Genomic DNA, 22,780 nt, shown 5'->3' with positions numbered 1-22,780 from the left:
TGACCTGTGAGATGAGGATACGACTTCTTTTTAAGCAAATAGTATGTACCGATACAATTAATTTACATTATTTCAAAAATTAAAATGTCATACTTGTCACTGTGCTTAGCTAAAAATGACTGAGTAGTCTGCAGAGCTTCAGCTATTTGTTCCTTCTTGGTTGACATTTCATCCATGGAAATCTGAAAAATAAACAACTTGTGTTCAAAACTTAACTATGCACATACATAAAAAGAAAAGAAAAAAGGAAAGAAACAACATAGTATTTTTACCTGGGACTAAACTCATCAGTAAAAGAACTTGATTTTTCTCTTTAATACCATCTATTCTTCAAGCAGGATTATTCACTACAGAACTGTATAATTTCTACACCTTACGTTTAAATAAATTGCTTGTATAAAAAAAACATTGGGTAAGACAAAAAGAATTTATTTTTCAGTTGCTTGAAAATTAAACATTCATTTAAAATCACTTATTATAATTGGCACAGTTTAAAGCAGCTTTATAAATATACGTATACAATGGTCATGTTCAAGAAGTTGCTCATTAAGATGCGAGATAATAACTTTTAAAGAAAAACATACCAGAGGGCCACAAACCTTTATTAAATTTAATGGCAGAGATACAGTGTCAGACACTTGGAAAAAATGTCCCTGCTGCCATTTCTGTGTCAACCCCATTAAAGCACTTGTTCTGCCAGAGGAACCTGTGGGAATTTAATCTTCTCACTGTTCTGAAAAACCAAATAGTCTCTTCAAAGAAGAGCAAAGTATCAAAGGGGATTCTAGGACTTTATTGTCAAGACCAAGACACACTTGTCAGTGCTAACAGAACTTTGGGAAGGTGCTTGGGCCCTGCATTCACCTGCATGATGACACAACCAATTCTGTCCCTGTGTGACCACATCAAAGAGCCTTAACAAGGTCTTGAACAGAGCCTCCCTTTGCAATCACCACCAGCAAGCCACAACCCCACTACTTGTGCTGCTTGGACAGAAACTGAGAGTGTTGTAGCAGATGACAGCAATATGAGCAGGCTTAGGTAGCAAGTGGAGTCATGAGTTCCACTTTGCACGTGGAATTGGTGTCACTACAACTGCTACTTGTGATCTGTCACTACTGGCATTAGATTCTCCACTCACTCCATGGCTACAACGCATAGCAAACCCAAACCAGTCTGTGAGATGTATTTCAATCATCATCAGCTATGAAATCACTAATCTACATCCTTCCACAAAACTTCCCAAGGCACCTATGCTAGTCAGCAGAGGCACAGAAGCAGGCACCTATAAAAGGTACAGCTACCTCACTGGGATGTTTCACAAGGGAAGGAAACACCCTTGGTGCACAGCCATGTGCAACAGGCCGAAGAAAGCCAAGGCAGCTTACTCACAGGTTACTCAATGAGGGCTCAGGATGGATGGGGAAGATGCCACCCATACCTCCTGTGGTCAGCTGAGATGCTCTATGGAGTTGAGCAGTACCCTAATCCTGACAGCTTGACAGAAATCCTGACTGTTTTCACTACTGTCATTAACAAGGACAGAAAACGAGCAGTGTTTTTGCAAATCCTGACCCTAACTATTAGTGATTTACCAATCAATATACTCAAATTAATGCAAGCTTACGTGCTCCTATAGATACAGGGAAAAAGTCAGTAACAGAACTAGCACTGTCCTCTATGGACAAGCAATGTGCTGGGACTGGTGGCCATCAGGAGACTGCTGATGTTCCTGACAGCAAGTTAGATTGATGGATATGCTGCTCCAATGGCTCTAACCAGCACCAGCATCCATGACCAAAGTAAATATGCAGGAACAGGCTGCCAGGAGAGCCAAAATTATGTCTGCTTGACCACACATCCAGCACTGTACTGAGGGATGTGGAAAAGACACTGCTTCATCTCTCTGCTGCTCAGTGTGCAGAATGACTTCCACCTAATGAAATCTTTTTTGGTATAACAAAGGTATTCTGTGGGACAAGCTTAGCAGAGGAGCTGTTGGAAATTATAGGGAATTTCACTCATGCAAATTTATGGGCACAGTTACAACTGTACACAACAACAATGTATCTTAAATATAAAGGCAGCAAAATAGGCTACTCCAGCAGCCTGTGTGATGATAGAGAGGACCTGCCATATTCCCTAATACTGCAGTTTTGACTATCCCATAAGGAAATTTCCCTCAAAATAACTTTTTTTAAAGAAAACAGAAAAAAACCTGGCCCTCAGGCCCTTTCTGCCAACTTTCTCCTTCTTGGTGCCAGGGTAGTCGTCAGCAGACATCGAACTACTTCAGGCCCAGGGGACAGACCTACAAAATGCTGTCCTGGCAGTATGCACTGTCCCCCTACAGAGGCTGAGTTATGATGTGCAGGATCCAGTTTTTCTGAACTGACATTCTGTAGTGTCAGAATACACCACATGCCAGGCCGGTAAAAAGCAGCTTGCATGGCTTCCCAAGTAAAATGTTTGTGCTGTTAAACATTGGTGTTCATTTACCCAGTCCTCCACTTGCAACAAAATGTGAAATTGTGTGTGGATGGTGATTTGGAGAAAAAAAGCATTTCTGGAATATCTTCTCATTTTAATCAACTCAAAAAGCTAAATAGATCAAGTAGAATTTTACCAAATGACATCTGTGTACCTGCTGCTTAGGCAAATCTGTCTTTTCAGCCTTTTCTCCTTCTTCCTTGAGGAGTGTCTTGCTGAGGGTTGACACCCATTTCAGTAAATCTCCAGCTTTCTCAAAATGTTCCTTCTTTTCTTCTTCCACTGACTTCTGATGAGCACCATGAATTGTAAAGAAATATGTAAATGTGATTGTTGGAGTATTTAACAATAATGTCCACAGAAACACAATTCTACCACAATGGCAGTATTATCACAAGAACATAAAGTGATTTTGTTTTATTTATCACCACATGCATTACTCTAACACTTTGATGTATGAAAAAAAATGCCACAATTATAAACAAACAAAATTATTCTCAAATTATTCATAATGCTGATTACAGTGCTTATTCATAGATATGTACATCCATTATGGAAGGACTGGTACTAAGAAAAAAGCACTGCTTCCCAGGCACTACTCAGCAGATAAACTCTAAGATATTATTTCCAAATAAAGTATCTTCAAATTGCTGCCTTTGCATTACCCTCAGGTGTAGATATGTACAGCCAGCGTAGTATACAGCAATCTCTGCACATAGATTACTAAATTACCATCAGGAAGAATACATTGGTTTTATGTCTACAGAAACAAGAACAATAGAAGTAAAATCCTTAGACATTTCCTCTTTCTCTGTAGGGGAATACACACTTCTTTTTGTAGTACCTGTTAGTATTTTGAAGTTTAGCAGTACTTAGAAAACAGGCCTCACAGCCTTCTATGCACCAGAAGCAAAAACGAAATTTTATTTCAATTACTTTTATTATTTGATACATAATTGTAATTCCTTTGCCTTTTAGAGCATGAATACAATTCTAAAAAACCAAAAGTTTCCTGAAGCAAGAGAAAAAAATAGGGCATATAACTTTACGATGTAAGTAGCCTATTAAATTAATGAAATACCAGCATCAGAAAAGTTACTTAGGCACAGATTTAACCCTTGTATACTTTTTGGCCACTTTCTATCTGTAAACTGATTTTCCATATTACCATCAGGTCCATATTACCATTACCATCAGGTCACTGCCTTCAGTCACAAAATGGACGTCTATTTTGATTTTAAAGACAAGAATCTGACTCTTATCTGCCCATTTTGCACTCATGTTAACTTCAACAACCTCAGGATAAATTCCAGTTTATAGTACCTACATATAGTATCTCATTACATCAGATAGGGCCTTCAGATAAAGCCTGAACAGATATTCTGTTTGAAACTATGAATCTGCCTATGTTTATAAAAAAAAATTCATCTTTGTAACAACAACAAATAACATCTGATTACAGGTTTATGACTTGTGCTAGTTAGTTTCATTGCAACTCCTGATTCCATTAGACAACATTATTTATAGTTTTCCATAAAGGTCATCATAGAATTTTTTCCTTGACTTGCATGGGTTTTAAAGCAGGCCCCAAAACAAGTACTAATATTTTGCTCCATTATGAATTATAGTAAAGACTGGAAATCCCTGTTTTCATGGGCTGAGTTGCTTCTAACAATCGCAGCCCAGTGTGGCAATCGAAGACAGCTCTCTCTAAAGCTTCTTTATAGGTTATTTTCTTCTTTGTTTTGGGGCATGTTATAACTTTAACATACAAACGTTCATCTTTCATCTTTGTAGCTGTGACAGCATCAATAATACCATTCTTAATTGCATCTTCCATTGATAATCTAGAATGAGATTTGGGATCTATCAACCCACCAGTCAAGTACTGGTACTCCAGGCAGCGCACACTCATTTCTTTGTCTACAGAATTTAAATGCATAGCTTCAACAGCTGACATCACTGTGTTCCTTACAGGATGAATGATCCCAGTAAAGATCAGTTCACACTGCTGGATTTGCTTGGCACAAGCATCATCAACCAACTCCCTTTGCAAAGCTTCTGAAACACTGTACTTTTTTCCAGTAAATGGATCAATTATGCCTCCTGTACTAACCTGAGCTTCAAGACATCGAAGGGCAGTAACTCTATCTACCAAGTTTTTGCGTGAGGCTTTTAAGACTGGGATCCTTTCATTGGTCTCAGAAAGCCAGAACCCTGCAATAGGACTGTTTAAATCTTTATTTGGCTTTGAACTGCTGACTAAAATATCACCAAACTCATTAACTGAGATTAAACCCTCCTTATATTTGTTAAGTAATGCTTTGTCAATTCTACCCTGACATAAAGTCTCCTCAATATTAAACTGTATACCAGTTTTAAGATCTGTGAGCAAAAGAAAAGAATTCCCATCAGAATCAAAACACGTGGACTCCTTCCAATCAAATTCCTGTTTTGAAAGCTCAAGATAAGTAGCTTTATCAACACAATTTCTTTGATAAGCCTCATAGGAAGTCATTTCAGCTCCTGTTTCAACATCTACTACAGAAATTTTGTGACTTTTCTCTGCTGATGGGCTGCTTATTTGCCTTTCACCAAATGGAAGCAGAAAGCATCTACTGGTTACACTGAACAAACACATTTTCAGCAAATCACTGTAGTACATAGCATTCTTGCTATTTGGATTGGGAAAACATTTTGCATTACTAGAAGGTTCATGCAAAAATTTCAGTGTTGTATTATTAAGCAAGCCAAGCTGCACTGCAGTTTCTGAAGGTACACGAACACTTCTTACAGGATCAATGACCCCCCCGCTGGCAATTTGAACCTCAAGGATATTTTTACCTTTTTGTCTTTCTAAAAGGCGAGCTTCCATAGCCTGATAGACCGAGAACACCTTCCCAGAACAGCAATATCCCAAAACAGCTTTCTCTGCCTCAAGTAGTCTATTCTTGAATTCAGTATCTGCAAGCCCTCTAATGATTGAATCATCAACAGAAAATTTCTGACCTGTTGTGGGATCAATGATGAAACCAGTAGCTGCCTGAGCCTCTAAAAATGCTAATGCCAAGGCTTTTCCTATAATTTTTTTCTTTGCTGCTGCTGCAAAAGAGAGTATTTCTTTGCTGGATTCAATGTACAGCCCAGCTATAGCTGTGGGTTTAGTTAAAAATTTTTCAAGACCTTTCTGTACCTCATCGATAGTTTTCTGCCCTGAAAGCAGCTGCTCAACTGTAATCTTGTCTAGAAGTTTCAACTCAACCAACTGCCTGGCAGTTACATCATGTCGGAGACCTTGAAATTTTATCTTATTGTATTCTTCTGTAAAACATTCCAACTGAGTAGCATCATCAACAGGTTTCAAAATATCTTCCCCTAAGAAAGAGCTCATCTTTCCAAGGTCTTCTCTCCTAAACCCTTCAGATGTTTTGTATCCCTCAAACATTCTTTCTTCATTACCAAAAGTCTTGTCATTTTCTTGGTTTAGTGTAGTGACTTCAACATGCATGCCATACTGCTTGTTCTTCACTCTCTGTAAATAGGAATTTTTTGACACAGTGAGAAATACATCTGTAAAATGATGATGTATGTAATTCACTCCTAAATCCACCACCAGAAAAAGGGAGAACTTGAGTGTAGGTCAGAACAGAGAACTGCTACTAGCACTGAAGAGCAAAGAAATAGAGATAGCAAGTTTTAAAGTGTATTTGCTACACAAATATTTATTCAATAACAGGAATATGACTAGACTAAGCAACAGTAACTGTTATTTGTTACTTTATGAACTTAGTGCTGTCAACCAAAACTAATTTTGACTAATAATGATACAATAGTGTAAGCAAATTCCTATTCCCAACACATTTAAAATAACATGCTTCTTAGATATTAACAAATCTGCTACAAAAGTTTAATGAAAATCTTTTTGTGTAATTTAAGGACAAGTCCCTTTCACCAAGGTAGGAATATAAGAAACATTAGAGAGAATACAGAATAGTGACAAAGCATAACTAAACCCAAAGAAAATAAAAAACAGGCTAGTAAAAACCAGCACTATGAAGGAAAACCCTCACAAAATGTAGTGTGTACCTCCAAAGGATGCAGTTTTACCACTCCTAATTCCTGTTTCATGTCTTCTTCGTGTCTAATGGTTTGTCTGGAACTGTGTAAGTTCCTGTTTTGTCTTTCAGATATTTCAGAGATTTGGCTTGCTTTATCAAACTTTATCTCAAACTGTGTACTTGTTTGAGAAACAAACTCCATGAAAGATTGTGGGCTTGTATCTTCAAGTGACTGGTTTATTCTTGACACCTGAAACTGCACCTCTCTCGGTACCACATCATCTGCACTCATGTACAATCTATTTTCTTCTCTTTGATCAGATTTAAATCCAGGTCTCTCCTGCTTCTGCCTTAACAAAGGTGAGCCAGGTTTGGCATGGGGAGGAGGAGGCTGCTCAAATTCTCTAGCTGTGGTGTCACTAGGGTAATTGAAACCATTCCCTCTTCTCTCACAGCTGAACGTAAATCCAGAATCTTGGAGTTTACTATTTTGCTGAGCTTCATTCTGAAACAACACAAACCTGTGTTCACTCTCCTTGACCTGCAGGTCCGTTTTCTGTTTCAAGTTCTCAACTGTGCGCTTCTGCACTTCCAACTCTTCCTCAAGTTTCCTGCACTTCTGGTGATATTCCATTTCAGCCCGCTTCCCTTGCTGCAGTTGTTCCTGACACTTTTTAAGCCTTTCTTGCAGATCTTCCATTTGTCTCCTGTACAACATGATGTTTTCTTCAGCCATATGCTTTTCCTGCTGAAGAGCAATACATTCTAGCTTTATGCCAGAAACGTCCTTTTCCGTGATGCTGTGGGATTCCAGTAACTTTTCAACTTTTTTTCTAAATTCCTCAGCAGAGTGTTTAAACTTAATGGATTCTTCCTGAAAAAGAATCATCTTCTTGCGTGCCATTTGTTCATCCAGAGTTTTCTGATGGAGTTCATCCTGTAATTTTTTTAACTTACTATTTAGCTCTTGTATCTGGGCTTGTTGTAGTTTTATCTTTTGCTCATTCACTGTTTTTTCCATAGTTAGAGCATTCATTTGGGCATTTAGATTTTTAAGTTCCCAGTCAATGGTTCGGGTGGAAGCAGTTTGTTTATCAAATTTTTGCTTATATTCACTAGCTAAGTCTTTGGTTTTTGCTAGGTCAACTTCTAGGCTTTTGATTTTACATATGAATTCTTGCTCAATTATTGTTTGCTTGTGCAATTGTTCGTTTGTTTTATGCAGTTGCTCTTTGAAACCATCTGCTAGGGCTTTTAATGCATCATTTTTCTTCTGAATACTCTGTTTTTCCAAATTCATCTTTTCTGACTCAGACTGAATTTGCTTCATCTGTAGTTTTATTTCAGTATTCCATTTATTAAGGTCCTCTATCTTTAGCTTTAGTGTTTCTGACACCTGATGACTTTTGGCTAATTCACTCTTCAGCATCTGGATTTCCTGCTGGTTTTCCTTCTCTACTTTTGTTTTCTGAAACAACTGTTCTTTAATTTTCTTATATTGATCTTGAAGATTATTTGCTTCTCCTCTGCATGACTGTGTTCTGTGTTCAGCTGCCAACTTCTCTTTTTGAAGAGTAGTGATTTGTGAATTTAAATGTTTGATAGTTATTTCAGTTTTTGTCTGTGATCTAGTTAATTCCTCTACTTCCTTTTTTAGCTGTATCTTCTCTTGCTGGATGGATTTCAGCTCCTCCTGATACTTTATCTTAATTTGCTTAAGATCAACAGCTTCTTGCATCACCTCTTCAGCTCTCTCTGTCGTTCTATGTAGCTGCTTGTCCAGATCTTTCAACTGCTGCAAATATCCCTGCTCTACTTGGTCTTTTTCCTCCAGCTTAATTTTTAAGCATTTAAGCTCACTGTTGACTTTATCTAGTTTTTCTTTTAATAAACGAGACTTTTCCTCTGCTGATGATTTCTGAAGCTCTATTTCATTCATTTCATATTTCAGGTCTTTAATAGTTTTATCAGCTTTTTTATTAGCATGTGTTAGCTCATCTATCTTCTGTTTAAGCTCTTCTATTTTTTTGGCTTCTTGATTCTTCTGGAAACTTGCAATCTCAGAATCAGTCCTGTATTGGCTGCCTTGCCCAGCTGTGAAAGTTGATAGGGAAGTTTCCCTAGTTACACAGTACCTGCCTTCAACAACCTTCCTTCTGGCTTCGGTTTTCTCTTTTCCTTGCAACTTTATTTCTGATAGGTACCCCTTAAATTCAAGATCTTGTTCCATTTGCTTTAGCAGTTTCAAAAGTTTCTCCTCTCCTTCTGTTTTTTTCTTCAGCTCCTGCAATAAATTTTTTTTTTGTAGCTCTAAATCATGAAGATTAGTATCTTTTCTTCTCAGATGCTCTTCAAGATTTCTTCTGGTAAAGGTGCTTTCTTCTATTTGATTTTGAAAAGCACGGAGGTTTTTTTCCAGTATGCTTCTTTGAGTTTCTGCCTGACAAATGAGCTGTCTTACACGTTCTAACTCCTGCTCTGCATCTGCTTTCTCCTTCTCAATGTTCTCTAGGTCTACACGGCATCGTTTTGCCTCTTGTTCAGCCTTAGTCTTCTGAAGACAGATCTCTTCCATGTCTCTTTGCTGCTTCTTGCGCTCTTTTTCTGCAGCTTCCCTCACTTTAGGGAGCTCTTGTTCCACTTGGAATTTTTGTTTCTTCATATCCTCCAACAGCTCCTCAAGTGTTTTCACCTTGCCCATGAGTTTTCTGTTTTCATCAATTGTGCTGTTTTGCTGTGCCATCAGATCTGAATATGCCTCACGCACTGATGCTTCTTTAGTCTTTAAAACCTGTAAAAGAACGACAGAAGTTGGAGTGTACTTTTTCTAACAGAGCATGTGAAACATGTTAGGCTCTTTGAAAAGCAGAATGGAAAATACTTACTCATGTATCTATGGTATGTCCAGAAAGTAGGATGAGCAGTTCCCACCACCATCACCTTCTCTTGATACAGCAAGCTTCAGGAAGTTACCATTAGCCAAGTAGGAAACCCTTCATAAAGGCATCCACAAAGCGAAGAAGTCCTGAAGCCTCTCACTTCAGTCAGATGCTTCTTAGTGGTAAGCAGCATCAAACAACAGCTCGCATAGGCTTTTTCTCCAAATAAACAGGTAGAGCAAACAGTGAGCCAAACACTAAGTGCAAGAATTCCCAAGGAGAAAGCCTACCATTTCTGCATCAGTTCAGTAGAAACCAGAAGAAGCATTTCATGCTTGCAAGCACAAGTAACACAAGAGAAGTTCAGAAATCCCCTCCAAGAAAAGAAACAGCTGCAGAAAGACAAGTATATCCCAGTACATTCATCTTCCATTGTCTGCTCTGCAGTCACAATGCCTCCAACTGGCTCAGCTGATGGACTGCTAAGAGCACAGTTGCTCTGCAGTGTAGACACAGAAGTACCCACATGGTAATTAGGTATATCCTAGTGAAAACCAGTTCAGCTTGTAGTCTCCATATGTTGCCAAGTCAAGGGAAACTCCTATAAGCAAGATGTCTATTCACCAGTAATAGTACAGTTGAAACCATACATACCTTGTCTCCATTAGCACTACCATGGCATTAGTTACCAATGTGAGCTAACATGAAGAACACACCTATATTCCTATGATCATACAAACATGGCAGGAAGGATAATTATAGCAACATTTTCAACTAGAAAAAAAAAAAGTTGGTTTAATTAAATTTACCTGATTTACTTCTTTTTGCATATCATACATGAAACTTATTCCTTAAAAGGCTAATGCAAAGGCAGCTTCTTCATTTTCTCTCCATATTTCCCTTGTGTAACAATTTTGAACAGACCCCAACAAATACAAAATATTTAAATTGGTTTCTTATCAGATCTCTCCAAAGTCTAATGCATTCTGCTTAAGAAAGATACAGATACAGTCTTGATAGCTTTCATTGTTTCTAATTTACATGGCTGAGCATCAGCTGGATGGGGAAAAGGATGATGGTTAAATAATAACACAAATAAAAAAAAATTTGAATGAAAAGAATAAAGCATCACAAAATGCATAGTGATTAATATAACATTAGCATATCCTTTGTTTAAATTAAGTTCAATCAACTTTAAATGACTTGACATATTTCAAGATTCAAATGTTGATTGGATTACAATCATTCTTAAATTAACTGTTTCATTTGCACTGCATATAAACTCTAGTAACTTAATAACAGTTGTGCTCCTTTTCTCTTCATTATCATTGTCTCTTTTGTTTTGCTGTTGTTTTTTTTCAAAAGAGGCTTTTTTCCCTATTTTTTCACAGAATGTTTTCTGGAGTTGAGTGTTTTTTCCAGGTACCTTAGTGCTATGACCCTTAGCTCTAATGTCCATTTCTACAAATAGCACTGGACCTTCACTCTTCTGGCCCTGTTTGAACTTGTCTTCTTCATTACTCTTCACCCGACTTTTATTTCTCTTGCCTAATCACAGATTTTACCCTGTGATATTTTCTCATTCACTTTCTCATCATGGCTAGAGGGCTTTTTTCCTAATCCGTGTTCTGATAAATATTCCTTTTCTCTAGAAATAATTTCTGAGAGGGATGTATCTGCATTTAAATCACCAGCACTTCCTAACAATCCTTTACCTAAACTCGCATCACTGTGCACTGCTGACAGCTCAAAATCTAATGGGTAAGATTCAGAAACTTTTGCTGCACATTGGTTCTCTGAAATACTTCCTGAAGAATGAGCCCAATTTTCTTGCATATTACTCTTTGCTTCACTAGGATTAAAATTTGATTTTTCCAGGATGTTGTGTTCTGCTATGAAGTAACTTTTATCCAGAGTTGCCTTGTGCAGCATGTTCACATCCCTTTCAACACTACAAGAAATGCCTGGATTATTCACAGATTGCAAATTTAACTTTGTTTTTTCACTTCCATTGTGTACTGCCAACTCTCTGAAAGAGGATACAACTTTCTCTGAAGTCACTGTATCTCTTACTCCTGAAAGAGAGTCACCTTTTTCATCATACACTTGAAACTCTCTGTTTTCAGAGTTTAAGGTATTCGGGCTATTACTATCTGTAAAGCAATGTTCTTCAGGCTGACATAATAAATAACGACTCATAAAATGAGTTCTTGGGCAAAAATGTTGCTGCTTGTAAAGGCTGACATGCAGGGCATGCTTTACAGTAACCTCATCTTTCTTTGTTGTTAGCTCAAAATTAGTTTCTGATTGCATTTCACGTTCTCCTTTTGTTGGAACATCGCTCCCTGCCCTCCTTGAACAACTTTTTGCTGCGGTTTTCTGTATCATCTCCACTTCAGGCAACTTCTTTGATACTCCTGCTGCTTTCCATCTCCCTATATTAGCAATTTGCTCCTTTAACTCACCAGGATCACTATTCACACTCACAATGATCCCAGCTGAAATAAAACAATCTTTTCTAACACCTTCTCCTTCTCTACCTTGACTACCAAGCCCTATTAAATTATCTTGCTCTGTGTGTAGCACACTTTCTCTGTTGCCACTAACACTACTTTCTTGAGCACTGAAATTTAAAAATTGCTTTAATGATCTATCACTTTTCTCTTTATCAAATCTGTCCACATCTTGTTTTCTTCTGTCAATTTCCAATTTTTTTCCTGTCTGTTTAGGTCTACTGGAAGAGTTATCTTCTTGCAAAAATTCTTTATCCACCATGCTTTCATTAGATGTATTTTCATCTCTGAATTCAGCAGCTTCATTACATCACAATGATGAAAAACTTCAGCTGACTTCACTGGTTGCTGGAGTTCACAGCACATGGATTAAATTGAAGCAGCAGGGAAAGGACCTATTTTTTCCTTATTCAGTCCATTCTTATTGCCATTATTTAGAGTTACGAAGACAGACTGGCACAGAAAAAAAAATCTTGGAAGAATCACACACTTCAGAGGTCTGATCCCAGAAGTGAAAAAAAAATACCATTCCTCTTTTGTGAAAGAGGAATTCATTTTTTGATTTGTTATTCTGATTACAAAGAAAAAAATAAAATCAGATTGAGACTGGAAACCTATTTACATTATCTCCAAAGAAGCTATCAAAGATTTAGAAGAATGTTGGAAGGTAGAGAAGGATGAAAGATTGGGAGTGTTTGATTTCTAACAAGAAAAAAAATGCAGCCCTGGAGATTCAGAGCAAACTGAAGCTCGAAAGCATTTAAAAGATTTAGTTTGGTCTTGAAGAACACAAAGCCCACTGTCATTCAGATTTCTTGATCCTTCTTTCAATTCTTGTTCTCTGTTTCACTTTTTATCTTTGATACCATTAGCATTTTTAATCATACTAAATCCTCAGTTACAGTGGTTACTTTTCAACAAACACTATCTATTTCCATCTGCATGCTTCACTTCTTCAAGATGTACAAAGATACTTGCTGGTGGTGTTACAGTTTGTCCAGAGGAATTCACAAGCAAGAAAAGCCAACATAGACAAAGCCAGCACCAGATTTACGTAGTATTTAAGAACTCTGGTTTTCTTCTGTAAAAGTAACATTAAAATGCATACCCTTCTGAGAGTGCTCTCCAGTTTTATGTAATTTATATAGAACTACATTTAATACGGGCAAAATTCATTACAGGACTGCATTTAATGTGAGCATTATTTTTGAGACTGCACTGAGTAGATTGTACTACAACATTCTGAATTCTGAATGGATGACTATGTAATCTCTTTCAGAGAGAAGCATTTCCAAAGAAAGTGAAGAATTTAAAAGTATTTATTTCTCAGTTATTGGGAAGGTTGATTGTGCAGCAAGCATGTAGTTTGTCTGCTCAATTTCAGTAACCTGCTCTTGTTCATAAGATTTGAGACTAAGAAAGAAAAGTAATCAAGACAGTAGAAAGATAGAAGGAAAAAAAAATATCTAAATGTACCAAAGAACCTCAAGAAATTTAATTAGGAGGGCACTGCATCTCCCAGTTCAAAGAACCTCTCTATACGTTAAGTGGACCAGAACGCATACTGTGGAATATTTAAGGCTGACATGGGATATCAAAGGTGTGTGCACACTAGTTTTGCCCTCATCTTAATGTCTGCATTTACCCAAAGGATCAAGGCCTAGATTATTAAAGCATTAAAATGTACTGTATGTAACTATATCTCCACTAGAATTTATTGAAACATATGAACCTTCTAGCTGTAAAATGTATGGATGGTATGTGCCTTTGCTTATCTGAATGACTGTAGTGTAATTTAATACTCCTACATTCCTGTCTGAAGTGCAGTACATACGAATTTCAGTTTTTCGTATCTGCTGCTAATTTTGTGAATAATTCCAATAGGTATAGTTTGTTCCTTGTTTGCCTGGCTGTTCTTTTTTGCTTGGTTGGATGCCAGGAGATAACCTACCTCTTCCTCTTCCAGTCTCTTCAGAGAGTCACCTGCAAACTTAATGTACTGGGTCATCAGGGTCACTAAGGCAGTGTAACGAGTCCGCAAATCCATGAACTGCAGATAAACAGGGTGGGGGGGAGGGGAAGAGAAACAATCCCATTAACCCACAGAGGTGATAAACTCTACTCTAGAATCTATCCCCACAATCCTAATTGTGTAATCCAAAATTCTAATTTTCATTTCAAAGTTGAATGTCATCAGCAAGGTGCACTTGCAAAAACAAAGCCCAGGAATCTATGAGGAGATTCGTAAGGAGAAGAAACATAAGAAAATGTTTTGACTTCACAGATACTTGATTCTTTCTCTATGTAAGAATAGGTTGTGAGAGAGACAAGCAGTGCAGGTCACTGTTCCTCACTAACAGTTAGCAAGGAGATGGATTTTTCTTTCCCACCCAAATTTTGGCTGATCTGGTATGTTTCACCATAGCAAAGATGGAAGCTCTCCTTACTGCACTTAGTATCAAGCCCAGAGAGAGTTCTAAACAGTTTTACTGAGGTACATTTCTCCTGTATTTTTATAACTCCAGGGGCTTTTGTACATCAACAGTAATATATTGTCTCATTATCTAAATACCACATAATGACCAATCAAATATTTACCACATAATGTATCTATAGAGCAAAAAAATTATCTTGCTCAGGTTACCATCATTATTATTCCATCATTAATAAATCATAAATACCATTCTTGTGTTTACTACAGTTTAAGCAAAGACTCATCATGTTTTGCTATCACATGAAATCCACTTACCTCTTGAATAATGAAGTCTGATGAGCTTTGCATTCTTCGGCGTTTCACTGGAGACTTTTGTTGGGAGTCAACCATAGCTCTGTAAGTCATAGTCTGCAACTCATAGTCCTGTAAAAAGAGAAAATACACAAAGTTCCTGGCATTCCACATGATATTGACATTAAAAAAGATTCCAAGTATAATGTTTTATTTATTACCTTCACAGCAGCTGAATATTGTTCTGAATATTTCTGGCATTCATCTATTTTGCTTTGTTTCATTTCTATCTCAGAAACCAGCATCTGTAAAATATGAATTTTACAGCTTTATCTTAAAACATTATTTTTATTACGATTATTTTTAGCATTTTTTACTTATCTAACATAATATGTTAATTTCCATTTATGTACAAGTAATGAAATGCTCAAATCTATCTCCTGGGCTCTCTCAGGTTTACAGTATAAAAGCGGTGAAAAAAGCCTGACAGGTTAAATAGGTGGTAAGTTAACTTAAAACAAAATCAGGTATTTACCCTTTCATACACATAATTTGTTATTCTGTCTCTTATTTAAGCCACACTTCCTTCTTGCAGGAGATTGTTGCTGAGTTTAGCTCTGCTTCCATGAAAATATTCCTATATCCATAAAAACCAAGAGCAGTATTTGATAAAAAAAACTATGTGATAAGGAGAATCCAAAATTTTAGGCACTCCCTAAGGTTTTGCTCTTCTTGCAGATTTGAGGACCAAAACTATCTGGTCTATGAACTAACAACAATCAGTGAGTGAGGTATTCATTATGTTTGTGGCATCACAAACATGAAACCACAAAAGCTGGTGATGACTTGAATTTTTTTTTAGTAAGGGCTGTGGGATATAAACCCCTCTTATCAAGACAATGGCTTAAACTGATATTTCAATGGTCGAGACATTACAGCAGTGCTTTCCTACACTAAGATCACTTTCCTACCTTATGTTGGTTCAACTGTTTAGCCAATGCTTTGCTATTTTCAGGATGGATTTCTTGCATCTTTCGCTGTGTATCTTCCACTTGTTGAATCCAAGTGTCCAAAGAACTGTAAGTATCTTTGTAATACTTCAGAGATTTATTAATACCATCTAAGTCACGTAACCTGATTTGATATTAGAAGATAAGGCAAAGAGAAGAATATTAATATTAAAGATAAAAAGTACAATAATAAGCCAAACAGAGCCTTAAAGGTTTCAGATGCCTTAACTCTGCTATAGCTCACACTAGAAACATCCTTACATAACACTAATTAAACAGTAAATTAACTCCTCAAACAGCAAGGTTCCCAGCTTTATGAAATCATCTCATTTGTCAGAACACCCAAGAGAGATCCTACTGCAGAAGAAACACTGCATAACCCCTCTTCAGGGAGCTAAACTGCTTGAAATTCCAAGGGTTCAAGAAACCCTAAGCAAGAGGGAGGGCTCTGTAGCAGTAATTAATTCTGTTAAAATAAATTAAGGTATTTCAAATGTCACCTGTGTGTATCTGGGAGTGTGCTGTCCTCTGATGGAGTTTATTGTTTTGCCATATTCTCTGTGTCACACAAAAAACCTAAACTAAAGAGTAAAGCTAAAGCCTTTCAATATTCAAATGTGTGGAAGCTATTGATCCTATTAGCTCATTTTTTAATCATGTTCTTGACCTGTAAAGAGACTGCTATGTAGTTCTTGAAAGTAGTTTCCATACTGATAATAATAGTAACAGTTTTTCTTTCATGATCCTCATACTGTTCAAAGATCATATATACATGACTACTCCAAACCACTGCAGGAAAAACGTAGTTATTAAACAAGTACTTACAGCTTGATTTGAAATTAATGCCCTGAATTACTCTACTGTTGCTCTCAAGATGCCAAAAGGACACCAAAAAAGAACAAGCAAAGGAAACCATATTGCTCAGGTTTCATACTTTAGCATGTTTTAAATCTAATAACCATGAGAAAGAGAAAGGATCATAATAACTGCAGCCAATGTTTGTACAAACTTTTGGTATAATCATTATCAGTGTCAAGCTGTTAAGAAGCAGCAGAGCAAACATTTGCAGAAATCAGTTTTTTTACAGCTCCATACTGCAACTACCACAATCTGTCCTATTTACTCTAGAAGCCACTATATGTGAACAGTCATTTTTCAGCATATTCTAGTCAGGGTACAGTCCTGTCAGAAGAGCATGTGGTTCAATATTTGCCTCTGAGGAAATACAAACACTTCAGTACCTCATAAACCTACTGTTCTATCATTTAAATTATGTCACACTATCAAAGCATGAAAAACCTGTCTTAAAGCTAGCCATTTTGCAGTCAGCTTTAAATGAGACAGTTTTTGCTCATCTTCCTTTTAACTTTCAGCAATATTATATGGAGAGAATCAAATTACTTAATTAGAAGTAAATAACCTTAGTATTGTACCTGGATATATATTCACTCCTTAGAAAAGGAGGACAAAAATGTGAAAGGTCATTGTGAACTTTTACATCAACACTACTACCTTTGACCGTGTTCAAGTGACAAGCTAAAGAAGATTTTAAAGGAAATATTTTCAGGCAATAGTACAGACTTCCTTAACTGGCCAATACTTTTTCCTTCAATCTCTAGTGTAAAGGAAAACTTCCAGGAATATTATGTATGGATGACAGCTCCAGAATTACAGGTGTGTTCTGCTGTACCTGCACGTCTGTAGGCATTTACATTTGAGTAACAGTCTCCAATATCATCACAACAGTAATAGAGAAAGGCTGACTTTAGAGAGCAACATCTCAACTGGATACTGTGGCTGCATGAAAACAGTAGTTGCACAGCAGAAGAAAATACTGGCACTTCACCAAAAGTTATTGTGGTGAAATTGTCACAGAAGTCAATGGAAGCTGAGCACTTCCAGACTTAGCAATCGAGTCATTTAAAGCAAGCAAACACCAATCCAATCAAAACTAATTAATCAGCTCATCAGTTCAGCCTGTCAGAACTAATTATGTGGAGAAACAGATGGTATTTCCATAGGACAGCAAGTTGTTTCTGCAAGCTTTTTTTTTTGGAGAGAAAAAAATAATTAAAAAAAATAATAAAAAAGATATATCCTTACTGTGTCTCTAAGTTGTAACTAAATAAAAGCTTCCGTACCGTGTTAATGTTTTGTGCTCTAGTTACAGAAATTTTTTTGTAGAAAAGACAAGGTAAGAATTCATGATTATGACACATTGTACTATGGAGGATGTACTATACTGACTTATTTTAACATTCATTTCTGATTATTTTCCTCAGAAACAACATAAAACATAACTAGGATAGAATAGAACAGAACAGACTAGAATAGAACAAATTGAAGTATAATATATAATAAATGTAATAAAGTCATACAAACCTATTTTCAATTTGAGAATGAATATTTTGCCACCTCTCAGCTAACTGATCAACTTTTTCTTTATGCCAGTCAAAGTCAAGATCCCGTTCCTTGTGCATTTTAAACATCTGATCACTGATCATCTTTGCCTTCTGCAGTTCATCCTCTAAGTTATGGAACACTTTTCTTCTTTCATCTACTTCAGATCTCCATTGCTAGTATGTGATAAATGATAAATTGTAAATAACTCCTAAATTATGACACCATTTTATAAATTAGTATTTTACATAAGTAAAATATTTAAATGAATAAATTAAAAAATGCTTAAATTACTATTTTACGTCTTGTTGCTCAAACACTGGAACGGAACCAGAATCAGTTTGAAATAGGTGATATTTGTACTACTTATAATATATATAGTAATTCATAAGCTATGAACTGCAGCATAATTCTAATAGCATGCCCTCCAGCACAATACACAATACTTCCAACACATACATCAAAACATGGACACCAAATTCACCCACTTATCTTACAAAATACAACTTTCAAGAAAAAAATTATTAGGTGAATGCTAATCACTCTAGCTAACAAAAAGCATAACTCATCATTTGCAATATTAAAATGAGGTACATACAGCACACAAAGTATGCTGAACCTCAATTTTACCCCTTCTCAAAGGTATCTGACAAACCTCCTAGGAAACCCTCATTAGCATACCATAGCAGTAGCAGGAATGTTATTGTGGCCAGATTTATATCACAATATATTTATGTAACCTTAAGCATATGTTACCTTTTGAAGAGACAAAATACAAGTCTTACCCAAGCACAAGTGCCACTCTTAGGAGGTCAGACACGTAAGGGCATTTCCTAAGAGCAGGAGTGCACATGCAAACTATCCAATTCCTAGTGCTTAGAAGCTGTCATTTTTTTCTAACATGTCAATCTTACTATGGACTTTCCTCCAAATACACAAAGACAACTTTTGATACAATGTATATAACAACATAACTAATACAGGCATTATAAAAAAGATAATTTTCCTATTATTTTTATTTGCCCATTGAAAGGCACCAGCCATCTCTTACCTTCAATGTACCCATCAGATTTTCTATGTTATTTTTGTCAGCCGTTACTGCCTCTTCTTCACACAACTTTGTTTCATAGAGTTTTACTAACATTTCTGCTTCTTGGGTGTTCTTCAGCACCAAATTTACAGTTTTTAATCTGAAATTCAGTAATCTTATGTTAACTGAACCATCAATAACAACACTCAATACACTTGTGTTTATTATCCTTCTCATGCATGAGGTAGACCCTTAAACAATGTAAAAATTCTGTTATCTCCCTTCTCCTACTCATACTGGTATCTTTATATTTAACTTGAAGAGAAAACTGTAAACTAAAACATGTATGTTGGCAGATAGCCTATTACATACTTTTCTATGTAAATGGAAGACATGGAATAAACTTGGTTCATGTTCTGAATAACAACATTGAGTTCAGAGCGCAGAGTAGGGACTGAAGGTGAACCAGCAGCTTGACCAAAAAACTCTTCACATTTCTCTGTGATGACTCCCAAGTCATCCTTCAATCGTTCCAGCTCTTTCTTCAGTTTCTGTAAAATAAAATATGATTGATAGTGCTTTTATCCAACATCAACCCTATGTAAACTCTAAATATCATTACCAGTACAGGTCTGCTCTTCTTTGCTTGTTTCATCTGGATACCACTAAAAAAATTTTGTAAGGATCATATTCCTAAGAGAGAAACTGAACAGAGACACCTTTTACTGGCATCTTTTTTCTCAAGAACACAAGCCTAATCTTTGAATCTTTTCTTTTCCAGGTAAAACATAAACTCCCCTAGCTACACTCAAAATATTGGGATAAATTTGTTTTAAAGCAGAATTCTTTTCCTAGGTAAAACAGTCTTTCTCAAAGACTCACCTCTTGCTCTGAAATCCGAAGCTGACTTTCAGGTATATCATCCCTCTCCATTGGGGTTCGGATCTGCCGTATTAACCGTTCCTCACAACTCTCCAGCTGAAGTCTGATGTTTCTGACTTCAGAGATATACAGATTGTAAACAGATTCTTCCTGCTCCTCTGTTGAAAGAAACAAGGCACATGTTAGCAAACAAAGCCCAAACCACCATGCCTTCGTATTAAATACTATATAAGAAGTCACCATTCTACAGGTCTTTTCATGACTGGCTGAAATCTCATCAGTTTCTATTGAAATTTTGGCTATAATGCAACCCATAAGTTGTAGCTATTATCATATCATCTTCTCATGAACAATGACCATAAATTTTTGACCTCTCATCCCAGACACCAGCATCACCCATATGCACACTGCTAAACTCAGTGACTGACTTGATCAATGACTCAGTCACTGTTACCAAATACAATACTACAGAAAACCTCCAAGCCTCTTTCAAACCTCTTAACTATAGTGAACTATGCTAATGCAGTAATTATCTTTGCACCACTGTACTTCTTTAAGTCTTTAGCTACTTGACATTAAATCAGAGCAGATATTTTAAGCTTTTTGGTCCTTATTGTACTTAAAAACAGAGTTAGAAAGCAGTAACTACAGGTACTGGAGCTAGGAAAATATCTAGGATACTTTTCTTGCCTTAGAAGTGTGAAAAAAGGCTATAATTCTGTTATGAATTCAAGCTAATCAAGGTGCATTTCCATTATTCAAAACTGCAATATGCAGAATAAACTAGCATGTAAATTTTTTTGTAGTGCTCTGTATATTAAGTAACACACTTTATTTTTACATATATGCAAAGTTCAAAAAATTAGAGCTTCTGTACAATGTGAGTGTGCAGATTGTTAAAATGATGACTATCTGATCAGAAGAACTGGGGCATTTACAACATTAATATGACAAAATGAGCTTGCATACAGAGAGAAAAGATTTATAAAGAACTACAATCTATCTTGTGAGGACATCTTTCCACTATTCTCAGCAAAGTTTTACCTCTTTCTGCAGATTTCAGAAGCTCTTGATAGTATTGCTTGCAAACATTAACTTCCCTTTCCAGCTGTGCTGTATCAGAGCTCGTAAAGATTTTGGACTCCTGGCTGTCTTCCACAAAATCATCAAAGCGGGACTGCAAATTGCTGAGAACCTGCTGATGTTCACCTGGCAGCATCGTTTTTATCTGCAACAGATTATAAAAGGTATGGTTAGCAATGCTGCATCACTCACATATTTCTCTATAACAATATTGGCTAATTATTAAGATTATAAAGCCAAAGAATCAAGGTTCTGAAAGCTTGCTGTTCTTAAGCTGGAGTCTTCTTGACAGCTGACAATTTACACTCACTATAAAATTCTTTTCCATCTTTAATGCCAGCAAAGGGCTGTGTTATGCCAACCCTACATCAGACACCATTACTCCATCTAATGCCATGTAAAAACAAATGGGAAGCCAGCAAGAGTCACAGCAGTAGGGATACTTAAAAGAATTCTCTCAGATTCCTTCTTTTCAACTGCAACAGTGGGAAATTAGATGTGAAAATGTCAGTTTCAGTATTACAAATATTATTGCAACAGTTTCTAGACAGATACACACCAACACTGTTTAATAAACTTTTAAATTGTGTTATGCTATACATCTAACATTGTGTAATTCCGTGATTTCACAGACTGTTTTAGACAGAAAAAATACTATTTCCATCTATATCACTGTTTCATTTCTAACAGATTGATCCTAACTAGCTATTTAACATTCCAAGTTACAGATTTATAAGAATAATAAAAAAAATTTCATTACAGAGGAGTAAGTATTCAGCTTCCTTAAGATTAAAAGACTAAAAGCCACTTCACAGTTGTTCCATTGTTAGTAAGAAGCTGCAGCATGAGGATATAATGAGGGCTTTCATTAAATTTAACCTTAGAGTAATGAAGCTAATCTCCCCAGATACTTTACACATAATTGTCAAAAGGTAGATTCCTGCAGAACAAAATTCAGATTTAGTCACTGTTCATTGATTTAAAGAGATCCTGTACCTCTGCTAGCAACAGGAGATTACAGAATTAGTACAATTAGGCTGCAGGGTAGTTTTCAGATACCAGCTCTCTACTCCCTCCCCAAATATATCCATGTAAAGACTGCTCAGATCAAGACAGAATTTCCCACAGTGATAAACAGTGTGGCTGCTACCAGCTATTCTCACAAGGAAGATGAGGACTGATGCAAATTTCTGATTACACAACATTTCTGGTAAATGTAACCTGTGACTTCTGAGCAAATGGCTAAGCTGCCCTTTCTAGACACAGCACATACCGAGGCAACATTGCCAGCTCGAACAGCTTCAATTTCATTTGTAAGGTAATGCCAGGACACCACACTCTTCATGTTTACGTGTGACTCGTGCCAAAGGGCTAGAACATTCTGAAATTGCTGTTCAATCCTGAAAAATAAACAGACTCCAACTTCAGATCAGAGCACACTTGAAAAAGGAAAAAAAGTTAAACATTATTTTAGCTCAAGCTCCATACAAATAAATTTTTTAAGAAAATGGGTGAATTTACTTTGTCCCTACCTGTTGGCTGTATCTATTGCTTCTTTGTTTGGTGGGGGAACAGTAAAGCACACAGATGGAACCATGGCCTCATTACCACTTGGGCTAATGACTTTCCATTTTGCACGATGGGAGTTGTTTGCTAATACACACTCATCATCTTTGTAAATAGTTATCTAGTGTTAACAGAAAAGCAGAA

General features: G+C 36.5%; 2 protein-coding genes across 36 annotated transcripts in view; both read right to left on the bottom strand.

Annotated features, from left to right (window-relative positions):
• Positions 1 to 22,780, bottom strand: part of DST (dystonin) — a 288,534-nt gene that overhangs the window by 112,387 nt on the left and 153,367 nt on the right. For 34 of the 35 annotated variants that reach the window (XM_071741656.1, XM_071741664.1, XM_071741658.1 and 31 more), the window contains 13 exons: positions 22,603 to 22,757; positions 22,344 to 22,470; positions 21,032 to 21,215; positions 19,988 to 20,145; positions 19,478 to 19,656; positions 19,127 to 19,265; positions 18,058 to 18,251; positions 15,637 to 15,799; positions 14,887 to 14,970; positions 14,690 to 14,797; positions 13,892 to 13,990; positions 2,645 to 2,779; positions 94 to 182 (listed from right to left, as the gene is read on the bottom strand). In XM_071741656.1, the coding sequence (XP_071597757.1) occupies positions 94 to 182; positions 2,645 to 2,779; positions 13,892 to 13,990; positions 14,690 to 14,797; positions 14,887 to 14,970; positions 15,637 to 15,799; positions 18,058 to 18,251; positions 19,127 to 19,265; positions 19,478 to 19,656; positions 19,988 to 20,145; positions 21,032 to 21,215; positions 22,344 to 22,470; positions 22,603 to 22,757 (1,814 nt within the window). Of the gene's footprint in view, positions 1 to 93; positions 183 to 2,644; positions 2,780 to 3,953; positions 6,023 to 6,576; positions 9,340 to 13,891; positions 13,991 to 14,689; positions 14,798 to 14,886; positions 14,971 to 15,636; positions 15,800 to 18,057; positions 18,252 to 19,126; positions 19,266 to 19,477; positions 19,657 to 19,987; positions 20,146 to 21,031; positions 21,216 to 22,343; positions 22,471 to 22,602; positions 22,758 to 22,780 lie in introns of those variants that run through there. The other variant, XM_071741687.1, reaches the window with a different exon arrangement.
• On the bottom strand, positions 10,222 to 12,263 carry LOC139795115 (uncharacterized). Its single transcript, XM_071741695.1, is given in 2 exon segments — positions 10,222 to 10,981; positions 10,984 to 12,263. Coding segments are annotated over 2 exon segments (1,560 nt in total). The 5' UTR covers positions 12,203 to 12,263; the 3' UTR covers positions 10,222 to 10,640.

The sequence above is a fragment of the Heliangelus exortis genome, chromosome 3 (genome assembly GCF_036169615.1).
Source record: "Heliangelus exortis chromosome 3, bHelExo1.hap1, whole genome shotgun sequence".
NCBI classification, from domain to species: domain Eukaryota; kingdom Metazoa; phylum Chordata; class Aves; order Apodiformes; family Trochilidae; genus Heliangelus; species Heliangelus exortis.
This window is presented reverse-complemented; position numbering and strand designations above follow the sequence as displayed.